The following is a 24,304-nucleotide window of genomic DNA, read 5'->3' on the forward strand; positions in this document are numbered from 1 at the left end:
GGAGGGGCATAGAGGGAGGAGCCAGTTCACACCCAGTCTTAAGTCTTTTCAGTGTGCCCAAGCTCCTGCGGATCCCGTCTATACCCCATGGTCCTTTTGGAGTCCCCAGCATCCTCTACGGGCTAGGAGAAAAGGATTTACCGGTAAGTACCAAAATCCTATTTTCTTGTAGTTCGTAGGGCATACTGGGAATCCATTTAGTACCACTAGGAGCCTTGGGCACTTTTAGAATTTGATACTGTGCGCTGGCTTCTCCCTCTGTACCCCTCCTACCAGACTCAGTCTAGGAAACTGTGCTCGAGGAGATGGACATACTTTGAGAGAAGGATATAGAAAAAGGAAAGTGGTGAGATTACGAACCAGCACACACAAAACAAGAGTTAAGCCAGGCTAACCATACTTGAAACCAGGAACAGCAACAGTTGAACCAAACAACATTACTGAACCAAGTAACAGTGCAAGAAGAACGAAGCACCGGGCGGGCGCCCAGTATTCCCTACAGACTACGAGAAAAGGATTTACCGGTAGGTAATTAAAATCCTATTTTCTCTTACATCCTAGGGGATACTGGGAAACCATTTAGTACCATGGGGAAGTACCAAAGCTCCTACACCGGGTGAGGTACCTGCAGAACTGATTTGCCAAGATGAAGGTCCTCAGAGGCCAAAGCATCAAACTTGTAAAACTTTGCAAACGTGTTCAAACCTGACCAAGTAGCTGTTCAGCAGAGCTGTAAAACCGAGACACCACGGGCAGCTGCCCAAGAAGAACCCCCCGACCTAGTAGAGTGGGCCTGTACAGATTTTGGAACCGGCAAGACTACTGCGGAATAAGCATGCTGGATAGTGAGCCTGATCCAGCATGCAAATGACTGCTTTGAAGCAGGACACACAATTTTATTGGGATCATAAAGAACGAACAGTGAGTCCGACTTCCTGTGACGAGCAGTCCTCTTTACATACACCTTCAAAGCCCTCACAACGTCCAAAGACTTTGAAGTAGCAGAGGTGTCCGTAACAACCGGAACCACAATAGGTTGGTTGATGTGAAATGCGGACACCACTTTAGGAAGAAATTGCTGACGAGTCCTAAGTTCAGCTCTGTCCTCATGGAAAATTAAGTAAGGGCTCTTGTAAGACAACGCCCCTCAGCTCCGACACACGTCTTGCTGAAGCCAAAGCTAGCAGTGTGACAGTCTTCCACGTAAGGTACTTTACGTCCACCTCCTGTAACGGTTCAAACAAGTCCGATTGGAGGAAGTGCAGAACCAAATTGAGATTCCAAGGTGCCGTGGTAGGCACAAAGGAAAGTTGGATGTTCAAAACACCCTTCAAGAACGTCTGGACCTCAGGGAAAGAAGCCAATTGTTTCTGAAAGTAAATAGACAAGGCTGAAATCTGGACTTTAATGCAGCCTAGACATAGGCCCACATCCACTCCCAACTGCAGAAAAAGCAGGAAACGTCCCAGATGAAATCCCACTGCAGAATATTGTCTGCTTTCACACCAGGAGACATACTTCTTCCATTTACAGTGGTAATGTTTAGACGTTACCCCTTTCCTGGCTTGGATCATAGTCGGGATGACCTTGTCAGGAATCTCTCTCCTGGCTATAATCAGCCGCTCAACTTCCATGCCGTTAAACGTAACCGCGGTAAGTATTGATAGACGAACGGGCCCTGTTGCAGAAGATCCTCACAAAGAGGTAGAGGCTACGGATCTTCGATCAGCATCTCGAGAAGATTCGCAAACCAGGCCCTTCGCGGCCAGTCCTGAGCAATGAGTATTGCTTGAAACTTTTCCCTTTTTATTCTCTTTAGAATTCTTGGGATCAGAGGAAGTGGAGGAAACACGTACACCAGCTGGTAGACCCACGGAGTTGTCAGAGTCTACCGCCACTGCTTGTGGGTCTCTCGACCTGGAACAATAGTGCTTGAGCTTCTTGTTGAGTCGAGAGGCCATCATGTCGATCTGTAGATATCCCCACCGACGTGTCAACCACTGGAACACCTCCGGGTGAATGCCCCTTTACCCCGGGTGCAGGTCGTGTCTGCTGAGGAAGTCTGCTTCCAGTTGTCTACTCCCGGAATGAAAACCGCCAACAATGCCACGGCGTGTTTTTCCGCCCAGAGGAGAATTCTTGACACCTCTGTCATTGCTGCTCTGCTTTTCGTTCCCCCCTGTCGGTTTATGTACGTTACCGCTGTTACATGGTCCGACAGGACTTGAATGGCCTGATTCCGAAGTAGAGATGAGGCCTGCAGAAGGGCGTTGTAAACAGCCCTGAGTTCCAGGATGTTTATTGGAAGGACGACTTCCTGACTTGACCATCTTCATTGAAACTGCACCCCCTGGGTGATTGCTCCCCAACCTCTGAGGCTTGCGTCTGTGGTTAGCAGAATCCAATTCTGAATCCCAAACCTCCAACCCGTGACAAGGTGAGAAGTCTGTAGCCACCACAGAAGGGAGATCCTGGCCCTTGGCGACAGACGAATCCTCTGGTGCATGTGAAGATGCGATCCGGACCATTTGTCCAACAGATCGAGCTGGAAGGGCCTCGCATGAAACCTTCCATACTGAAGTGCCTCGTAAGAGGCCACCATTTTCCCCAGAAGGTGAATGTACAGATGCACCGAAATCCGGGTTGGCTTCAGGACAGCCCGAACCATCGACTGGATTACCATAGCCTTCTCCAAGGGAAGGAACACTCTCTGAGACTCTGTGTCCAGTATCATTCCCAGGAAAGGAAGCCTCTGTGCCGGTTCTAGGTGAGATTTTGGTAAGTTCAGAATCCACCTGTGATCCAGGAGTAGTTTGGTTGAGAGGCCAGAGCAGTCCAACAACCGCTCCCTGGACGGCTCCTTTATCAGAAGATTGCCCAGGTACGGAATTATGTTCACTCCTTGTTTGCGGAGTAGAAACATCATCTCTGCCATCACTTTTGTGAACACTCTCAGTGCCGTCTAGAGACCAAATGGCAGGGCCTGGAACTGGTAGTGACACTCTTGCAGTGCAAACCGTAGATAAGCCTGATGAGGCGGCCAGATCGGAATGTGAACGTATGCATCCTTAATATCCAGAGACACTAGGAATTCCCCCTCCTCCAGACCTGAGATCACCTCTCTCAGAGACTCCATCTTGAATTTGAACACTTGTAAGTACGGGTTCAACGACTTGAGGTTCAGACTCGGTCTTACCGAACCGTCCGGTTTCGGTACTACAAACAAGTTGGAATAATACCACTTGTTTTACAGATGAGGTGGAACTGGAACAATGACCTGAGTCTGTACCAGTTTTTGAATGGCGTCCTGTAAAGTTATACTTGCCTCTTGTGAAACTGGTAAACCTGATTTGAAGAATCTGTGAGGTGTGAGCTCCTGGAACTCCTGTCTGTAGCCCTGGGAAATAAGATCTATGACCCAGGGATCCTGGCACGAACTTGTCCAGATGTGACTGAAGAATTTTAGTCAGGCTCCCACCTGCCAGTCTTCCAGGCATCGCGGTCCACTGTCATGCTGAAGGTTTTGAGGAAGCAGAGCTTGAGCTCTGTTCCTGTGAACCGGCAGTTGCTGGATTGCGTGGTTTATCTCTAGCGCCTCTAGTGGCTGTAGGAGAACCTCTGGGTTTGCTCCTAAACTTGGCCATCCGAAAGGACTATAAATTGGGACCCGAGTAAGCCTTCCTAGCTGGGGGAGCTGCAGAAGGAAGATATGTGGACTTACCCACAGTAGCTTTCGAGATCCATTTGTCTAGTTCATCTCCAAATAAGGCCTCTCCTGTGAAGGGTAGGCCTTCCATGCCTTTCCTGGAGTCCGCATCAGCAGTCCACTGGCGTAGCCATAAGCGTCTGCATGCTGACACTGCCATAGTGGTGCGTGCATTAAGCAAGTCTATTTCGTTTATGGCTTCCACCATAAAGTTCGCAGAGTCCTGTATATGTTGCAGGAGTAAACTAATCTCTCCTTGAGGCAAGGTATCTAACCCCTCAATTAGGTTACCCGACCATTTGGCAATAGCTCTTGTAATAGACCCACATGCTACAGTGGGTCTCTGGGCCACCCCAGCAGCTGTATACAAGGATTTGAGTGTGGTCTCAATTTTACGATCAGCCGTGTCTTTCAGGGAGGCTGCACCCGGGACAGGCAATACAATTTTTCGTGACAGCCTGGATACTGATGCATCCACTATCGGTGGATTTTCCCATTTTTTCCTATCCTCGTGAAGAAAAAGGAAAGATGATAGCAACCTTTTCGGGATTTGAAATTTCCTATCAGGATTAACCCAGTGTTCTTCAAACAGGGTATTTAGTTCCTCTGACACAGGAAAAGTGGCTGAGGATGTCTTTTTTATATTAAAATAAGATTCCTCACTCTCCTCTGTCACCTTATTAGGGATATGCAGAACTTCTCTGATAGCCTCTATGAGAGCCTCTATTTCCTGTGACAGAGTACCCTCCCCCACCTCCATGTCTGACCCCTCATCATCAGAGTCAGACTGCATGATATGAGCCAAAGTACGTTTTTGCGGACAAATAGCAGGTGACTGAGATGCTGATTTGGGTACCGAGTCTCTTTTCAAAAACTCAGTCATAGATTGTCTTAAGTATTGCGTCTGTTTCTCATTGCGGGACAATTTAGTAAAAATGTTGGAAATCATTCCCATAATGCAGTCCAGCCATGCTGGTTCTGCCCCGCTAGCCTGGGAAGGGACACTACACTGAATACACACTAGTGAACCCCCTGGAGAAGAGTAACACTGTGCCTTACATGAAACACACTATTTGCCTGACATACTGTACAGTGACGGCACACACACACAGGAAAAGGTTAAATGCACAATTAACCCACAAAGAGCCCTTCCAGGGAGAGACAGAGAGAGAGAGAGAGAGAGTATGGAGCCAGCACACGGCGCCCTTACCGCTTCTGCCAAGCTTAGCTGGGTCGCAAACTAAGTACCTAGATTAGGGACTTAGTACACTAATAACCACTCCCCCCCTGCTATGACCTCCTGGTACCGCTGAGGTCAGTCAGTGTCTGTGTCTGCTGCAGAGGGAGAATGGCGCTGGTGAGCTGCTGGATCTGCTCATAGTGAAGCCCCGCTCCTACAGTATTCCCGCTCTTTTTTATAATGGCTGTTTGTGTCTGAGTGCATAAAATGGAGACAGACTCCTTTTATGGCTATGTTGCCAGTCTGGGTGCTGTGTCCGCTGTTCAGCGTCTGTGTCCTTACACAGCGGGAGACGCCCCGTTCTGAAGTCATGTGTCTCCGTAGCCTCATGCCGCCATAATGGCCGGCGACCCACTAACCGGGATGCCGGCTTAGTACTCACCACTCTTCTTTCTTCTGGCTCTGTTAGGGGTGGTGGGGTACTGCGGGAATGTACGCTTGCCATGGTGGGGCTTGTGAATAGTTTCCACAGGAGCTAGTGTCCTGTCAGCGGGGAATGGGACCATTAACCCTTCAAGAGGTTGGGCCGTTCCCCCCCTAAGTCACATGAAGCAGACAGACTGGTGCCATCCAGTCCTGCGTGAAAATAACAAACATATAAAATAAATGCAGAAAAATCTTCAGGAGCTTCCAGAGACGAGAACGGCTCCTCCGGGTACATTTTCTAAACTGAGTCTGGTAGGAGGGGCGTAGAGGGAGGAGCCAGTGCACACTATCAAATTCTTAAAGTGCCCAAGGCTCCCAGTGGATCCGTCTGTACCCCATGGCACTAAATGGATTCCCAGTATCCCCTAGGACGTAAGAGAAACATTATATATATATATATATATATATATATATATATATATATACACACACACACACACACACACACACACACACACACACACACACACACACACACACATTCTCAGTTTCTTAGATAGAAACTGCTGCCTGCTGTAAAGTGGACAGATTACTGTTCCCAGTCTCTCTCATGGTAGAGAAGCTAAAATCCAATTATTTACTTAGGATTTATTTTAGATCTATATCGTCACCACAAGGACGAATCCCACGTCTAATTACTGAGGGGCTAATTATCATATAACTAAAAAAAGCTACATGCCCCTTAATTTTTATGTTCAAAACGAGTAAAAAGGTTAAGTTTTAATAAAAATTAATCATATCATTAAAAGAATGCTCCAGACGGTAATTTTCTTTCCCCTGGTGTGTCCTGGTTTACCACACACATTGGACACACATGTACTTGCTACACACATGTACTTGCTACACACATTGGACACACATGCTCCTCTAGTATCTTTAATAACTCTCTCCTCTGAGGCGGCGGCCATTTTTGGAGGCACGTTTACAATAGAAGCTTGCAGTGTCCCCTCCCCCTCCTGTGCCAGTGCTAGAAATCGGTCATGAAAAGTGGGCGGAGCATCACGGCGGGCGGACAGTGGCATGAATGGCCCGGGCCCTCTCCTCTCTGTTAGAGAGGCAGGGCCTGGGAAGCTGTGCCCGCAGCACCCCCACCCCCCCCAGGTGGTGGGCCTGGCGCACAACGCTACCCTGCCAGGTGCTCTCCCACCTTTCCTGCTCCAGAATGACACGGCCTCGGTGGGCGCTGGCCATTGTCCCCCTCCTCTCTCAGCGGCTACGGAGATCGGAGTTCAACGTGGAGCCAGCGCTGGGCACCACCATCTTCTTCTTGACACATGTCTGTGGAGCACCAATGGAGTAATGTAGGAAGCTGCATCAGCTGAGAGCAGCTATGACAATACAGATCAGCTGACTGGTCAGGATTCAATTGGGAGTCAGTAAGTGGTCAGATGCCTACTCTGACCCAATTATCAGCGACCCAGGGGTACAAAGATCCTGCAAAGACGCTTCCTGGTCGTCAGTGTTTTGCTGTCTACAGACCTGCTGTGACCTCTGCTGAGTATCTCTCTGTCTAGCAGCTTGCTCATTGACTCCTGTGCAGTTAACACCTTAGCACCCACTGACTTCATCTTACAATCCTGAGTAGCTGACTGTGCTCCAGCAATCTTATATAGCTGGTACTGCTCCGCAACCCGGCATCTAAGTCTAAATTGCTGGTCGCCTTCCAGCAATACTGTATAGCCGGTACTGCTCCGCAACCTGGCATCTAAGTCTTAGTAGCTGGTTGCAACCCAGCAATCCTGAATAGCTGGTACTGCTCCGCATCCCAGCATCTAAGCCTAAGTAGCTGGTCGTAATCAGCAATCCTGAATAGCTGGTACTGCTTTACATCCCAGGATCTGAGCCTAAGTAGCTGGTCGTATTCAGCAATCTTGAATAGCTGGTACTGCCGTGCATCCCAGCTGCTGAGCCTAAGTAGCTGGTCATAACCCAGCAATCCTGAACAGCTGGTACTGCTCCACATTCCAGCATCTGAGTATAAGTAGTTGGTCGTAACCGGGCACTCCCGAATAGCTGGTACTGCTCCGCATCCCAGCAACTGAACCTAAGTAGCTGGTCGCAATACAGCAATCTTGTATAGCTGAGACTGCCCCACATCTCAGCATCTAAACCTTCCCGTTCCAGCAATCCGCCATAGCTGGTTTAGTTCAACAGTCCAACACCAAGCAATCACTAGAACACCTTATCTCTCTTCACTCTCATAATCTGCACAAAGAAGAGTTATAGTAAGCTGCCTAGTTCCCAACCCAGCCTTCCACGCTCCACTCCCATGGCAGCTCCTAGTCCAAACCCACAAACTAATCCAAGCCTTACACTCTTTTGTTTTCTTCTTTACCACAGTAACTGATGCAAAATTGTTCCCTTAAGTACAGATTTGTCTTTAGGGAAAAGAAAGAAGTCACATGGTGCAAGGTTTGGCGAGTATGGAGGGTATTCTAGCACTGCAGTCTGTTTCTCGGCCAAAAAACTCCTTCACAGAGAGCTATATATGTATATGTTTAATACACCTTCTATGGGGGTGTATTTAATAATTGTCAGAAACTGCCATCTTGTCGGAAAGATGGCAACTTCAGACTGGTTTAGGTCGGAAGGGGTTCCGACCAATTCAATGCCGGTTGATTTCAATGCGAACTTGTCAGAAACCACGTGGATTGTCTGAATCGAGGCCAAACCCGACAGGTTTTAGCCCCGTTTCCGACAGTGTCAATCCGACTTTAAAGAAAGTCGGATTGTCATTGTGAGGAACGGGCCAACCGGCATCCGTTGGAAAGGATCCGACAGGTATTGAATACACCCCTATATGTCTGTCAAGGTAATAATCAATCACGTACCTAAGGCGTTGTGCAAATACACACTTATGATAATGAATGTGTTTACCAGCACTAGCTGCTAAATGCCTCTTTTTGTTGATTTATCATGAAGCAGGTACAGTAGGTGCTTTCTTCATTGCTCATGCTTTCCAGGAGCATTTTAGCATAAAAAATAAACTACTGTACATGAGTTTAATGGGCTCTATATTAGGAATCTTTTGGCTTGGTACCCACCAGCCAAAGCTACCAGGAGACTTGTTCGGAATGTCAAGGACCCAACTGCTTGGTTGTCCAATCAGCACCTCCACCTAAATGGCCAGGTTTGATACTGTGTAGCACAGGCTGTTATAGAAGGCAGGTGGTGGTTACAATCTTTATTTATTTGGCTACATTTTTCCTATCAAATATAAGCAAAACTATATGTTTTAACTTTATTTGCCCTAAACTGCATTTAACGTAAATCTCAATCAGTTTGGGTATTCACTTCCCAAACTGATGGCATAATTTAGAAGTGAATGGCAGATTCAAAACTGCTAAAACAAACAAATACTTTTTTAAAGTTTCCCACTACTTGGTTGAGAAGGGATGTAGTTGACATTCCGATGCTTAGAATGCCAGCGGTTAGACGACAGTCAACGTTCTGAGCGTAAGAATGCGGGGTTAGGCTGAGGGGGGAGAGTTAGGGTTAGGCACTAAGGGGAGAGTTAGGGTTAGGCACTAAGGGAAGGTTTAGGGTTAGTCTCCAGAAAGGGAGGGTTAGGGTTAGGCTGCAAGAAGGGAAGGTTTAGGGTTAGTCTCCAGAAAGGGAGGGTTAGGCTTAGGGTTGGTGGTGGAGGGGGAGAGGGTTAGCATACTTACCCACCAGGTGTCGGGATTCTGAACGTTGGAATGCCGCTGTCGGTCTTGTGACTGTCGGCATCCGGTACCCAACCCGTTAAGAAGTTCCTCAAAACACAGCTTAGGGATGTGCGGGGTGTTGTAATTACATGCATGCGCTCCCACCCAAGCCTACCAATATCTATTACCATTAGTCTTTGAATAAAATCACGTTGGAAATGGTACTCACCGTGCTCTGGGAGTGACTCTGGGTCTTCTTTTTTTTCTTCAGTGTCAGCAACATGAAAAAAAAAATATTAAATTGCGCTTGAGAATATTGTATTCTGATACTACTAATGCTAAACCCTCTGTAACAGTAATACCAGGTTAAGGTGGCAAACAGATTGTACTTGATGATGCAGCTCTACAGTTTTCTTCAAATTTTCTAATAAATTTGAAGGACTGTATTCAGTTTGGGTATTTACTCTCCAAACTGCTGGTATGACTTTGGGGTCAATTTACTAAGTCTTGGATGGAGATAAATCTGATGGAGATAAAGTCCCAGCCAATCGGCTCCTAACTACCACGTCACAGGCTGGGTTTGAAAAATGACAGTTAGGAGCCAATTGGCTGGGACTTTATCTTCGTCAGATTAATCTCCATCCAAGGCTTAATAAATACACCCCTTAGAGGTGAATGCCGCTGAAGATGTATGGCAGTGTGAAACTGCCGGAACAAACAAACACTTTTTGAAAGTTTCCCACTCATAACCCTTCAGACAGAACATGAAATTACCGGGTGAAGCAGTTCCACCTGTAATTTCATGTAACACGCGGGTCCTTTTTCTGTGTGAAAGGGTCAACCCGTGTTGTAATTCCCGGGACTTCAACCCAGGAATTTACCAGGGTCGGAGACACGGGAATTATGACACGGGTTGACCCTTTCACACAGACAAAATAACCGCGTTGATCTGCAAATTACGGGGTCGAAATTTTCGACCCGGTAATTTGCATGTCTATGTGAAGGGGGGGGTCAGGCAGGTCCGGCAAAACGACCCGGCACTGAAATGCCGAGTAATTGCCGGGACTTTCAGACTTTTCTGTCTGAAAAGGGTATAAGGGGTCTATTCATGAAGCAGTGAAAAGTGTGGAGAAGTGAGCTAGTGGAGAAGTTGGCCATGGCAAGAAATCAGCACTGAAGTAACATTTATAATTTGCATAATATACAATTATATGGAGCAGCTGATTGGTTGCCATGGCCAACTTCTCCACAGGCTCACTTCTCCACTTTATTCACTGCTTCATGAATAGACCCCTAATTGGTTGAGAAGTTCTTCAAAACAAAGCTTAGGGATGAGTGAGGTGTTGTAATTACATGCTTGCGCTCCCATCCAAGCCTACCAATATCTATTATCATTAGTCTTTGAATAAAATCACGTTGGAAATGGTACTCACCGTGCTCTGGGAGTGACTCTGGGTCTTCTTTTTTTTCTTCAGTGTCAGCAAATGAAAAAAATAAATAAATCAAATTGAGCTTGAGAATATTGTATTTTGATACTACTAATGCTAAACCCTCTGTAACAGTAATACCAGGCTAAGGTGGCAAACAGATTGTACTTGATGATGCAGCTCTACAGTTTTCTTCAGATTTTCTAATAAATTTGAAGGACTGTATTTAGTTTGGGTATTTGCTCTCCAAACTGCTGGTATGACTTAGAGGTGAATTCCGCTGGAGATGTATGGCAGTGTGAAAACTGCCAGAACAAACAAACACTTTTTTGAAAGTTTCCCACTAAGGAGTCTATTCATGAAGCAGTGAAAAGTGTGGAGAAGTGAGCCAGTGGAGAAGTTGGCCATGGCAGCAAATCAGCACTGAAGTAACATTTGTGCAGGAAGACACGCCATCTTCAAGGGGCGGAGCTTCTCTTCAGAGCGGACCCAGCAGCGTTCAGCGCCATTTTCCTGCCTGCAGTTCCTGTACACAGACGCTGACAGGGCTGTCCCTCCCCGCAACTCCAGCTATCCTGTGCGGTACCAGGGGGTTGTAGAAGGGGGGGTGAATTAGATCTGTGCAACTATTACAGTACACAGTGGGCGCTGATAAGGGGTGTCCTTTATATATAACAGCGCTGTGAGTGGGTTGGCTCTGATCTCAGTGTCTCTCTTGCCATTCTCAGGGGGAAAACTCTGTCTAACCTAGTGTGTGTGTGTGTGTGTGTGTGTGTGTGTGTGTGTGTGTGTGGAGTGTTTGGGGTCTCCAGTTAGCTATATCCAGGGACTCTGTGTCATATGCAGCGGAGGTCTCAGGATGATCTCATTCCATGTAATCAGGATTGCACTGTTGTAGCGCAGGTACCAGCAAGGGAGCCGGAGTGCTTATCCTCTATCAAAACTATGATTTCTCAGATTTCTGCTAGGGTTGCTCAGAATGAATCTGCAATTCAGGTTTTACAAAATTCTATGGCAGTTTGGTCCGGTTCTGTTACCTCAGGACCCCCCTCTGTAGGTTCCCACAAACGTGCTCTTGCCCAGATCATGCAAGACGACACGGATATCGACTCTGACATGGCAGACGGTGATGGGGACGTGCTCAGGGGGGCCGGATCTCTTGCAAAAGGGGTGCAGTTGATGATAGAGGCTATTAGAGATGTGTTGAATATTACGGACACAACACCTGAACAGGTTGAGGAGGCTTACTTCACTGACAATAAGAAAGCCTCGCTAACCTTCCCTGCGTCCAAAGAATTAAATGCTATATTTGAAAAAGCATGGGAAAATCCAGAGAAAAAATTGCAGATCCCTAGGAGGGTTCTGGTTGCTTTCCCCTTCCCTGAGGAGGATAGAAAGAAATGGGAAAACCCACCCATAGTGGACGCGTCTGTATCCAGACTCTCAAAAAAGGTGATTTTACCTGTCCCAGGATCAACCGCCTTGAAGGAGCCGGCTGATCGCAAAATTGATACTACGCTCAAATCCATATACACGGCTTCAGGGGCGATACTCCGTCCTACTATTGCCTCTGCATGGATTTCAAAAGCTATAGTAAAGTGGTCAGGTACGTTACTTGAGGATTTGGATACCTTAGATAAGAGTGACATTGAATTGTTTCTCCGTAACATTCAGGATTCTGCAGGTTTTATGGTGGAATACATTGGAGACCTTGCTGTAGCAAGGTCTCCAATGTTCGTTCGGTTAGAATCACTGATATCAAATGAGAAGCAGGTATTTGTGAAGTGCAGGAGGAAGGTGGTCAAGTCTGGAAGCCGGCCTGCCGATAAACATTCTGGAACTAAGAGCCGTATACAATGGTCTTCTCCAAGCGGCCCATCTTCTAAGAAATTGGGCCATTCAAGTACAGTCGGACAACATAACAACAGTGGCTTATATAAACCGATAAGGCGGAACGAAGAGCAGAGCTGCAATGTCAGAGGTGACAAGAATCATCCTCTGGGCAGAAAAACACGCGTTGGCGCTGTCAGCAATCTTCATTCCGGGAGTGGACACCTGGGAAGCGGACTTCCTCAGCAGACACGACCTCCTTCCAGGGGAGTGGGGCCTCCATCCAGAGGTGTTCAAGGAGGTGACAGATCTTAGGGGCGTACCCCAAATCGACATGATGGCCTCTCGTCTCAACAAGAAGCTTCGGAGGTATTGTTCCAGGTCGATAGACCCGCAAGCAGTGGCGGTGGATGCCCTAGTGACTCCGTGGGTATTCCAGTCGGTGTACGTGTTTCCTCCACTTCCACTCATTCCAAGAGTTCTCAAACTCATAAGGAGAACAAGAGTTCAGGCAATCCTCATTGCTCCGGACTGGCCAAGAAGGGCATGGTACGCGGATCTTCTGGATCTACTGCTAGAAGAGCCATGGCCTCTTCCTCTTCGGGAGGACCTGCTGCAGCGGGGGCCGTTCACCTATCAAGGCTTACCACAGCTACGTTTGATGGCATGGAGGTTGAACGCCAGATACTAGCTCGGAAGGGCAGTGCGAAAAAGGTTATTCCTACCCTGATACAGGCTAGGAAAGGAGTAACGTCTAAAATTTACCATCGCATTTGGAAAAAATATGTGTCTTGGTGTGAGTCCAAGAAGTTTCCTACGGTGGAGTTTCAACTAGGACGGTTTCTCCTCTTCCTGCAAGCAGGTGTGGATTTGGGCCTGAGGTTTGGATCCATAAAGGTCCAGATTTCGTCCCTATCCATTTTCTTCCAGAAACAGTTGGCTGCCCTCCCTGAGGTTCAGACTTTTTTTGAAAAGAGTTCTGCACATCCAACCTCCCTTTGTGCCGCCTACGGCGCCCTGGGATCTTAAAGTGGTGTTGCAGTTCCTACAGTCGGACTGGTTTGAACCTCTACAGGATGTTGAGGTCAAGTTTCTCACGTGGAAGGCTGTCACTTTGTTGGCCTTAGCTTCTGCTAGACGTGTGTCGGAGTTGGGGGCTTTATCTTGTAAAAGCCCATACTTGATCTTCCATGAAGATAGAGCTGAGCTACGGACACGTCAGCAGTTTCTTCCGAAGGTTGTGTCGGCATTTCATATCAACCAACTTATTGTGGTGCCAGTTGCGACTGACGCCTCAATTTCATCACAGTCCTTAGATGTTGTAAGAGCTCTAAAAATCTATGTGAAGAGGACTGCTCGTCACAGAAAATCGGACTCTCTATTTGTCCTTTATGATCCCAAGAAAATTGGGTGTCCTGCTTCTAAGCAGATAATCTCTCGCTGGATCAGGTTCACTATCCAGCATGCGTATTCTACAGCAGGCTTGCCGTGTCCTACGTCTGTTAAGGCCCACTCTACTGGTAAGGTGGGTTCTTCCTAGGCGGCTGCCCAGGGTGTCTCGGCTTTGCAACTTTGCTGAGCAGCTACTTGGTTGGGGTTGAACACGTTCGCAAAGTTCTACAAGTTCAATACTTTGGCCTCTGAGGACCTAAAGTTTGGTCAAGTGGTTCTGCAGGAGCCTCCGCGCTCTCCCTCCCATTCTGGGAGCTTTGGTACATCCCCATGGTACTAACGTGAACCCCAGCACCCTTTAGGATGTAAGAGAAAATAGGATTTTAATTACCTACCAGTAAATCCTTTTCTTGTAGTCCGTAGAGGATGCTGGGTGCCCGCCCATCGCTTCGTTGTCCTGCAGTGGTTTTTAGTTCAGTACTGCTTAGTTCTTGGTAAGTACTGTTTTGTTACTTGGTAAGTAATCCTGTTCAACCGTTGCTGATGTGTCAAGCTAGTTAGCTTGGGCTGCCTTGTGTGTGAGCTGGTGTGAATCTCGCCACTATCTGTGTAATCCTTTTCTCGAGGATGTCCGTCTCCTCGGGCACAGTTTCTAGACTGGGTCTGGTAGGAGGGGCATAGAGGGAGGAGCCAGCCCACACTCAAACTCTTAAAGTGCCAATGGCTCCTAGTGGACCCGTCTATACCCCATGGTACTAATGTGGACCCCAGCATCCTCTACGGACTACGAGAAAAGGATTTACCGGTAGGTAATTAAAATCTTATTTTTACTGGAACTACACATCCATGCCATGCCAGTGTTTTAGAATGCCATAATAGTAAAAACTCATGCAAGGCATGCTGGGATGTGTATGTCCACAGCAGCTGGAGGGCAGCATGCTGAATTTCCCTGCAAGTGGTTTCATTGCTAAACGTTGGCTTTTTAAAGCTGCTGATTAGCTACGTTTTTGCCCATTGAAAATAAAACAGCTATACTATTAAGTGCAAAACCAGATGTGTGTTGCATGGAATAGGATTGCTAGTTTACATTCTGTGGGCACAATTGCAGTTAATAATTGTCTTTGAAAAGCCACCTTTTAGTAAATAGACCTCTAAGGGGGATATCCTATTAGCCCCGGTAAAAGAAACATCGGGTGCGAAAAACGTATGTTTTTCGTGATTTTTCACCATTTTCTTTTACAGGCTATCCATATTGATCGCCTGTAAAAAAAAAAAAAGCCCTTTCTCCCGAAAAATACACAGGTTCAGTGAAACCTGTGTGTTTTCGGTAGAAACCACCCCATCTTCACACGGAAACGGGACTGTTTCCGGGGATTTGGTTTTGCCTGCCTGAGGGAGCGGCCATGTGACCGGGGGGTGAGCTGGAGGAGCAGTGCTGCACCGGGAGCTGTCAGCAGCCAGCACCCGATGCAGCATCAGGTAACCCCAGATAAGACACCGCTCGTGCTGGCTTGTAGGGGCTAATAAGGTATCCCCCTAACTATTCATTGGATAACAGGGAGAGAAAAAAACATCTATTCTCTTAATTTATCTCTGGGGAATATGTGTTACTCACCTCGATAACGGTCCAAAAACTTGCTGAGTTTATAACATGGTCTGCCTTAAATTGAACATAAAACAAATGATTAATCTCAGTTTATCAGACAGTGTTAAAACTTACTAAGTCTGGGTTGCTATATGGTGTGTTGCATTTTGGTGCTTTTTCCTTTATTTTGATTACAGCCAGTTCAATAGAATGCAAATGTATGAATTTATTAGTGTAGCTGTATTCCAAAATCAGAATTGAAGGTGTAGCTCTCTGAGCTGCTATGTCCAGGATCAAACAAACTCAGGGGTCTATGTACTAAGACTTGGAGAGAGATAAAGTGGATGGAGACAAAGGGGGTCATTCCGACCCGATCGCTCGCTGCAGTTTGTCGCAGCGCCGCAGTGCGCCGGCGCATGGCAGCTTTCGTTACCTAGCGATCGCCTCTGAGACAGAGGTGGTCGCTAGGCGGGAGGGGGCTGGCCAATGCTGCGGCCAGCGGGAGCGACGAGCAACTCCCGGCCAGCCGCAGGAGCTGCGCTGGCCAGGAGCTACTCCTCTGTGCGATGCTTTTGTATTTGTGTGGGGGACCGGCACAGACATGCGGAGCGGACTAGCTCTGTGCTGAACGTCCCCCCGCATGTCTGAGTTTATGATCGTAGCTGTGCTAAATTTAGCACAGCTACGATCAACTCGGAATGACCCCCAAAGTACCAGCCAATCAGCATCTAACTTCCATGTTAAAGGCTGTGTTTGAAAATTGACAGGAGCTGGTTGGCTGGTACTTTATCTCCCTCCACTTTATCTCTCTCCATGGCTTAGTACATCTGCCCCATTGCGAGGTCAACATTCTCACTGGCGACATAGGGGTTGATTTATCAAGCAGTGAAAAGAGTGGAGAAGTTGCCCAAAGCAACCAATCAGATTTGAAGTATCATTTATAAAGTACAATCTATAAAATGATAGGCAGAACTTGATTGATTTATATGGGAAAATTCTCCACTGGTCCACTTCTATTTTCACTGCTCGATAAATCAACCCCAAAGTGAGTAATGACCTCCTGTACTCAACCAAATAGCCTGGTAGCGTGGCTGTCAAGTGTCTGATGGAGGGGAGGAGATCCCACACGCATACAGTGGGGAGGGGGACACTGAATCTGGTAGCATGGCTGGTCAGGTAGAAACCCCTTGGCTAGACAGATTTGGCAAGGGGGGGGGGGGGGGGTATTGGACACAAAGTACAAAGACAAGGGTTCCCGATTTTATGACGAATACAGCCTTCACTCTTTCACAGCACAGGCTAGCAAGGGCTAAAGAACAATGACAAAGATATTAATAATATAAGGGCAAGATGTATTAACGGTATCAAAAAGAAACGTCTAAGGAAACGATGTGTATATGTACATATATGCAAAGCTATACGGTTTCCACATGGGTCTGCATCTGCGTGCATAACATATGCGCCTGTATGGTACAAGTCATTATCAGTGAGTAATTTCTGCTACCATTTATTAAGAAATAAAGATTCCCTTCCAAAAACACTTACAATATAGGGGTCAATCCAATTGGCTTCGAAGGGTGCAAAGTGTCGTTGCAATGGCGTTTAAACGCTGGCACCGGCACCCGATCTCGCACCCTTCACGGCTGTGAATCAGCCCCTCTTTGCACAAAACTGCTTGGACTTCTATAGGATGTTGAGCAGTTTTGTGCGAATTCTTCCTGCCATAAAGTGCAGCCACTGCCGCGGTGATTTGCAGCTGCGATACCGTCGCAGCCAATTGGATTGACGCAAAGCCTGCATGAGCCGCATCTGCATAGACGCACCTTACCTGAAATTGCCTACCATAGATCTCCCATTCTTCAATCATCTTCTCTGGCCTTAAGCATAGATGCTATCAAATGCCCATGACCCTGTATTATCCCCCCACCCAAGCCAACCATTATCTCTTACAGCTACTCCATATAGTGTAGGGAATGCTACTCACGGTGCCATGCCACGGGTTTACGCTCTTCTTTTATGGCGTTGGTGTCAGCTGTATGCAAAGAAAAAATATCTGAGTCTGAGATTTTTGCATTCTGATACAATGCTAAACCCTATGTAACATTAATAGCAGGCTAAGGCGTGCAACATACCGCACATAGATCAGACTGTTTACTACTCTGCATTGGCTGTACTTGTGTGTGCACATTGTTGGTGAATTCATGCCAGTTACACCCTGCAAATGGGTGTACAGTCAGTCACCTGCCATCAGACTCTATGGGCCAGATGTAACGACGTCCGAGTTGGCCGAAGGTGCAGGTTCCCAGCCAAACTTGGACGCTTTTTTAAAGCGGCAGTCATTTACAAGGTAATCACTGTGGTTGTCCAAACTGTGCACATCACATTATAAGGCCCCACCCCTGTAGCACAATAAATCATAAAGAAGGGACAGGGCAAGGATGATGCACTTCTCTGAGAATCTCATTTCACTAGGAAGTGGGCAGGCAGTGAGTAGGAAGTGGGCAGAAAGTGAGCAGGAAGTAGGAAGTGGGCAGGATGAGGGACAGTGACCTACCTTCTCCTCTCCCTGAAGTCTGTGGGGACACCCTATAATCTGTGAGTCTCCTGAACATGCCATGAGAATCAACAAGTATGGCGTGGGCCCCCACTCACGTATAAAACCTTCTAAAGAGTGGAGACATTGCCCATAGCAACCAGTTAGGTTCTACATATCATTTTAAAGAATGTACTTGATAAATGTTAGCTTGAGGCTGTTTGGTTGTTATGAGCAACCTCTCCACTTTTTACATGCTTCGATACATCTTCCTTTATACTAGATCTACCTCTACGCTTTTCAGAATTGTACACATATCTGATTTTTTTTTTTTTTGCAGTTGAAGGATGGAACGATCATGTTCCGTCCTTTATTAGCATACTACAGGACGCTAGTGATATCATCAGGTGTGATGTACAGCACATACATACTGCCCGATATGCGCTGATACGAGCAATATGCCGGTTCGATTCCCCGGCTTGGATGACATACGCTCAGTGTGTACACAGCTCCAGTTGCACTGCACTCCTGCCACAATGGCCTAGCAATGACTGGTCACAGAGACGATTTATACACAAATTAACTGACAGACAGGGACCGTTTGTGAGTCACAATGGAGGTGCGGGAACTCGAACGCAGGTGTGCTGCACCTATTTTTGGGGCATGTATTTTACGCAGCTGCTGAGAATTGCGAGGCCGCCGGTGGGCGTCTCAATATATTCCCAGATGGCAATATTAGAATATTGTCACACATTAGCTGCGCATACAATCACTGCTCGAATTCGTTAGCATCCATCTATGAATCAGGCCCATAGTGCAGGCAATGCTACCCACGGTGCAATGAGAGGGAATTTCCCTCTTCTATTATTCCTTCAGTGTCTCAATATGTAAAGAAACAAAATTAATGGAGAATAATGGGCCTTATTCAGGTTTGTTAGCAAACCAAGAAAGTAAGCAATTGGGCAAAACCATGTTGCACTGCAGGTGGGGCAGATGTAACATGTGCAGAGAGAGTTAGAAGTGGGTGGGGTGTGTTCAAACTGAAATCTAAATTGCAGTGTAGAAATTAAGCAGCCAGTATTTACCCTGCACAGAAACAGTATACCCCACCCAAATCTAACTCTCTCTGCACATGTTATATCTGCTCCACCTGCAGTGCAACATGGTTTTACCTAATTGCTTACTTTTTTGGTTTGCTAACAAACCTGAATAACCCCCATTGTACATTAACACCATACTAATCACTCACATTAATACCAAGCTACAGTAGAGCGTTACACATACTGAATGTTGTAGCTCAACAACATTCTTCAGATTTTCGAATGAATCTGATATTATGTAGGAAATATATGTAAGCAATGAAGACTAAAGGTGGGTACACACTGGACGATATATCGGCCGTTCTATTGAACGGCCGATTTATCGCAGGTCCGTCTGGCAGTGTGTACGGGCGATATGTCTGTGAACTCCGTCGTTCACAGACATATCGCGTCGGCCCCACAGCACAGCCGACAGGCAATATAGCTACCAATATATTGGCACGTCGCTGTGTGTGTATGGGCGACCAGCCAGCCGCTCGTACACATGCTGCGGCAGCCGGCGGTGATTGACAGCTGAACAGGGGCGGGCGTGTGTACACGCACGCCCAGTTCATGACGTCAGTCCCCGAAAAATCGTGCAGTGTGTATGCTCAACACACTGCCCGATCCGTCCATAGATATATCTGCTAATCAATTGATCGGCAGATTTATCTATCAGTGTGTACCCACCTTTACTGGGCTCTGAAAGGTTTTAATTTAGTACTTTGTAGTCTGGTGGTAGATCTAGATCTTGTACGCTGTAAAGCGATTTTTTGTGTGCGTATAAGTCGCACTGAGCATGTGCCTCGATGGTATTGTGGTGGTGGTGGTGGTGATCATAGTGAAGATTTTATAGTGCACTGAGTGACAGGCAGCGAGCGTTTGTGGGAGGTAATGGGGTAGGACCATCTTAACGTATAGTGACACTGGGCACCTGTCTAAGGACCCACAATTCTAGAGGCCTCCGAGCAGGGGTGGATGGTGGTAACACAATCAGAGCCGCGAGGCAGCATTCTCTGCCTGCCTCCCAACCTGCAGCCAGACAGTGAATGGCTGTCAGCATGCTGATTGGTGGATAGCTGGAGCTATCCAGCAATCAGAGTACAGAATTCACTGCCTGCCTCCCAGCCTGCAGCCAGACAGTGAATGGCTGTCAGCATGCTGATTGGTGGATAGCTGGCGCTATCTAGCAATAAGAATGCTGACAGCCATTCACTGTATTGAAGCATGCGGAGAGACGGCACAGGACCGCAGGAGGGGCATGTAAAGATTTTTTTAGAATTGTTACCTATAAATGGGTGTGTAGGGGCCACAGAGCATTGCTTTGTCTAAAGTGGGCTTCTCAATATAAATGCTGATGGCTGCGATATTACAATGTTTCCTCACAGCCACTGTGTACTAAATCAGCTGCGATGGCATTTGTGTTTGTCTGAATCAGGCCCCGTGTGAGTTGTTAGGTACAATTTCAGTTGCTTCTTTAGCATGACAGTGCGGTTCACCTGTGATCTTCAGGATTTTTATGTTCACTACGGAGCTGGTGCTGAATTGGATTTACACCAGTTTGAAATACGTAAAACAGTGGCCAATGCAGAATTGGGCATATTTTCTGGGTGGATTGGTGGGTGGATCTCCCACATCCTTCCTAGTGAACTGGGCAGGATGCAAAGATCATTTCCAGAATTGCAATTCCAAACAGAGGGGCCGAGGCTAAAATTAAGGAAATTGCATAATTTTTGCCCCCATAATTGATTGGGCAGGGCTTAATGACGTGGGTGCCCAGCTCCGGTTTAAGTGGTCAGCTGAATCTCCTCTCCAGAGGAGAGGAACAACAAAAAGTAGGCAAGTATTAGCTGAATATGGGAGGGAAGGGGTGTCCAAATGAAGGCCAAGTACAGCAATGGTTTATGTAATTGCAGACAGATGCGGTCCTGCAAAGAGACGTCTGTCAGAGCCATATAACTTGTGGCTTCCTCAGAACTGGTGCAAATACACAGTGATGATTATGATCACGGTCGGCAGCATTAGCTAGCCACGTCGGATTAGCTGATGAAGATCCACCTCTGAACTTGACAGGTGCTGTCTTCACTGGGGAAGTAGTCACTATCGACAGTCACTATGAGACTGTCAACAGTGAATTTGCAGATGGCATAATGCCGACACAGTTGTAATGATACTTAAAGCATTTTAACCGTGTTGGCAGTATAACTTTAAAAATGATACTTTAGGATCAAGTTCAAAGTTATACTGCCAACAGTGTGAAAATGCCTTACGTAAGGAGGTTGATACCAGGTGCAAGACATTAATTAAAATTCAGAAGGACCACTCTGCATATGCTTAATGCAGCATAGCCTGAAATTTTACCTAGACATCCGTTCAGGACCCTTAATCTACGTGCCATCCAGTTACACCTATTCAGCTGCAAGTAGAGATGGTGCATTGGGTGTGTTGCTATGGGGAACAGAGGTTTAGGGGAGTCGTCTCTCCTGCACGCATTTCACATAAGTAAACCCACAAGAGCGGTATTAAGGGGATTGTTGTCCGACTCTTTCCCCACCGCAGTGCTCAAACCAGATTATGCGATGTGGCAGTTCTCAGTCACTAAGGCCGGGTACACAGTAGGCCCATATTGGCATGATTTGCAGTATCGGAATGACAAATTGTGCATATCGCCTAATGTGTATGCCGGATTGCGCACTCCTGCAAGTCGCATGCATCATCTACAGGTTGGCCGTACTACACAACAAACCAGAAGAAGTTGCATGCAACAGATGCAGTATAATGAAGAATGGACGGAGATATTGTTCAATCTTTCATTACATCGGAAATGTGTACCGGCAATCTGCTATGTTACGGGGGGAAGGTAAGTCATCCCGACCATCGATTGCCGGTCATGCATATGTGTACCGTCCTTATAAGCTGGGAGTGTGCCATGGTTACCTCATTACTGCACAGCATACTCCCAGCCTCTCAGTGACTCAGAGCCGTGATCTGATGTGTGGTTCCTGCTCTTCTACAGCCAGACAGCACACCTATCTAACTACTACTAAAGTAAGTGGAAGGAGGAAGGGTTAGAAGGGGATGGCAACAGACTTAATGATAATACAGTATACAAAAACTGGTGTTAGGAGGGCTGGGAGTGTTCTCATACATTCCTGCTACATTTTACAATCCTTAGCATTAGTAATGGAACACTCACCTACTCCACCGCCCCCCATTCCCCCCTCAAGATGTGTGTGTATGTGTGTGTGTGTGTGTGTGTGTGTGTGTGTGTGTGTGTGTGTGTGTGTTTTAGAGGGGCCTCTTTAAAATGTTTCCATGCGAACCACAAAGTTCCAGACAAGCCTTTAGTGCTACTCACTGTTCAATGGAAGTGGTTCCGGCTCCTCTTTTTGGTCTTCAGGTTCTAGAATATGTAAATAAATAAAAACTGAGCTTTTGTATTTTAACACATTAAATTTGGCTGCAGCTTCTTGTAAGAGTTAGTACATGAAACAGTAAGCAGTCAATGCAGAGTTATGATGTATCATGAGTGACTTCCCTCTCTGCATACTTGCCTACTCTCCTGGAATGGCTCTCAGAAGAATGGGTAAGTCTCCTGGAGCTGCCCACCACCAGCCACCCACTTAATAATAAAGTGGGTGGACTGGACAGCCATGTGTAATCATAGTCATGCCCCTGCTGTACAATGCCGGTAATCTCAGCATTGTATAGAAGGGGCGTGGCCATAATGACGCGTTCATGTAGCCACGTCCCCACCCACAGTCTCCTGCTTCTTGTCACACCCCTCCCTGTCCTCTATGCCAAGCCACATCTCCCCCTCACTTTACCCACAAGTGTGGTGACCTGAATGCTCCCTCCTGGAGAGGGCAGTCAGAAAGTCAGCAATTATGCCTCTCCGCATACGCCGGAACCACACGTGTGCTAGTACGAGTGTTATATGTTGCCATGAGGATCACAATGGTCTGGCGAGTCCCTGCTTAGCTCTTTTAATAACATGGTGTAATAAATGCTACTCACTGTTCGATGGAAGTGGTTCTGCCTCCTGTCTTTTCTCTTCAGGTTCTAGAATATGTAAATATATAAAAATGAAGTATGACAATTTTGTATTTAATGCATTCAATTCGGTTGGGCTTCTTGGAAAAGTTAGTTTATGAAACAGTAAGGGGCCAATCTAGAGTTATGACGTATCATGCGTGACTTCCCTCTCCACGTGCTCTGGAACCACACATGTGCTAGTACAAGTGTTACCCTCACATTACAGTCACATTTCCACTTGTAACTGAAGGAACATAACTGATCTGTAATGGGATGTTGTCACATAGGCAATGCTCAGTCGGGGAGCACCCAAGGACTGCAGTCTCTGCAGAGTTGTGCGGTCATGTAATCACTCCTCTGTCAGACATATACTATGCACCAAGGTTAGGCTTGTGCAAGTGTGCCCTGATGATGATGGGTATCAAATGAAACGCACAGATAGAGAAGGTCCAGCTAGGGAGAGGCAAATCTACTCATTAAGTTGCCGGAGCAGTTACGGACGACTTGTGTTCAACTTTACATCAGCCTCTAAGTGGTTAATGATAAGGGGTGTCAAAGTTGAAAAATATTGCAGTACACACATCACGTACAAACTACACACAGATGGCCTCCGCGCGTGTACTTGTTCTGCCGTGCGTGCACATATCCGCAATTTGCGTATGGTCGCTCCTGCGGTCCTGCGCATTAGCGCGTGGTATTTGTATTTACGGTAGAGTTTGTGAACGCATGGAAAGCTATCAAAACACATTACATATTTAATCCAAATAGTGCACAATGTACACATAGTCTCCCTGCACCACATCAGTAAGTTACAACAGTTTAAATGGTAACAGAACAAAGGGATTCACCTTTACAGGATAGGAGGGGACAGAACAAGGTTATAAGGTGGTGTTTGGTATCCAGCTGTAGGGTATTGTAAGGGTAATATTCCGGTGTTGGTTTGAAGAAGATCGCATGTTCCTGCGAATAGTTATGTGCAGGAGCAGAATATAGATATAAACTGTATTTACTGTACATTAAGTATGCGGCGGGAACCCAGAGGAGACCACCCACAAGTGCATCTTGAACAGACATCGCCCACCTATTCAAACCGACCTATGACCTCTCCTGTACTGTAAATGACCATCCCGGTGTCCAATGGACAAAGAGATTACAGTGTCCATTGTGTTAAGTTTTGGAAGATTGTATAAAAGATGCCTGCTGCAGGCCTGGTCACACAAGACTCACAAAGTTATCTATCTAGATGACCGAGGACCAGACTGGGTAGCGCGGCGAAATCCAAACAAGTATGTATCATTGACTGTAGCCATTATTCTTTTGTATTGTATTGCTTTGTTATTGTAACCCCCTTTCAGTAATAATACGCTGTGGTGTCGGAACCCAGTAATTTAATTACAATCTGGT

The 24,304-nt window shown here is 46.7% G+C and overlaps 1 protein-coding gene across 1 annotated transcript in view; it reads right to left on the reverse strand.

Annotated features, from left to right (window-relative positions):
- Positions 1–24,304, reverse strand: part of LOC134911776 (speriolin-like protein) — a 37,807-nt gene that overhangs the window by 7,831 nt on the left and 5,672 nt on the right. Inside the window, exons 3-8 of the mRNA XM_063919813.1 lie at positions 22,883–22,927; positions 22,224–22,268; positions 17,238–17,285; positions 15,284–15,328; positions 10,453–10,488; positions 9,249–9,284 (exon numbers count right to left, since the gene is read on the reverse strand). Of these exons, the coding sequence (XP_063775883.1) occupies positions 9,249–9,284; positions 10,453–10,488; positions 15,284–15,328; positions 17,238–17,285; positions 22,224–22,268; positions 22,883–22,927 (255 nt within the window). The remainder of the gene's footprint in view (positions 1–9,248; positions 9,285–10,452; positions 10,489–15,283; positions 15,329–17,237; positions 17,286–22,223; positions 22,269–22,882; positions 22,928–24,304) is intronic.

The sequence above is a fragment of the Pseudophryne corroboree genome, chromosome 4, assembly GCF_028390025.1.
Source record: "Pseudophryne corroboree isolate aPseCor3 chromosome 4, aPseCor3.hap2, whole genome shotgun sequence".
Taxonomy (NCBI): domain Eukaryota; kingdom Metazoa; phylum Chordata; class Amphibia; order Anura; family Myobatrachidae; genus Pseudophryne; species Pseudophryne corroboree.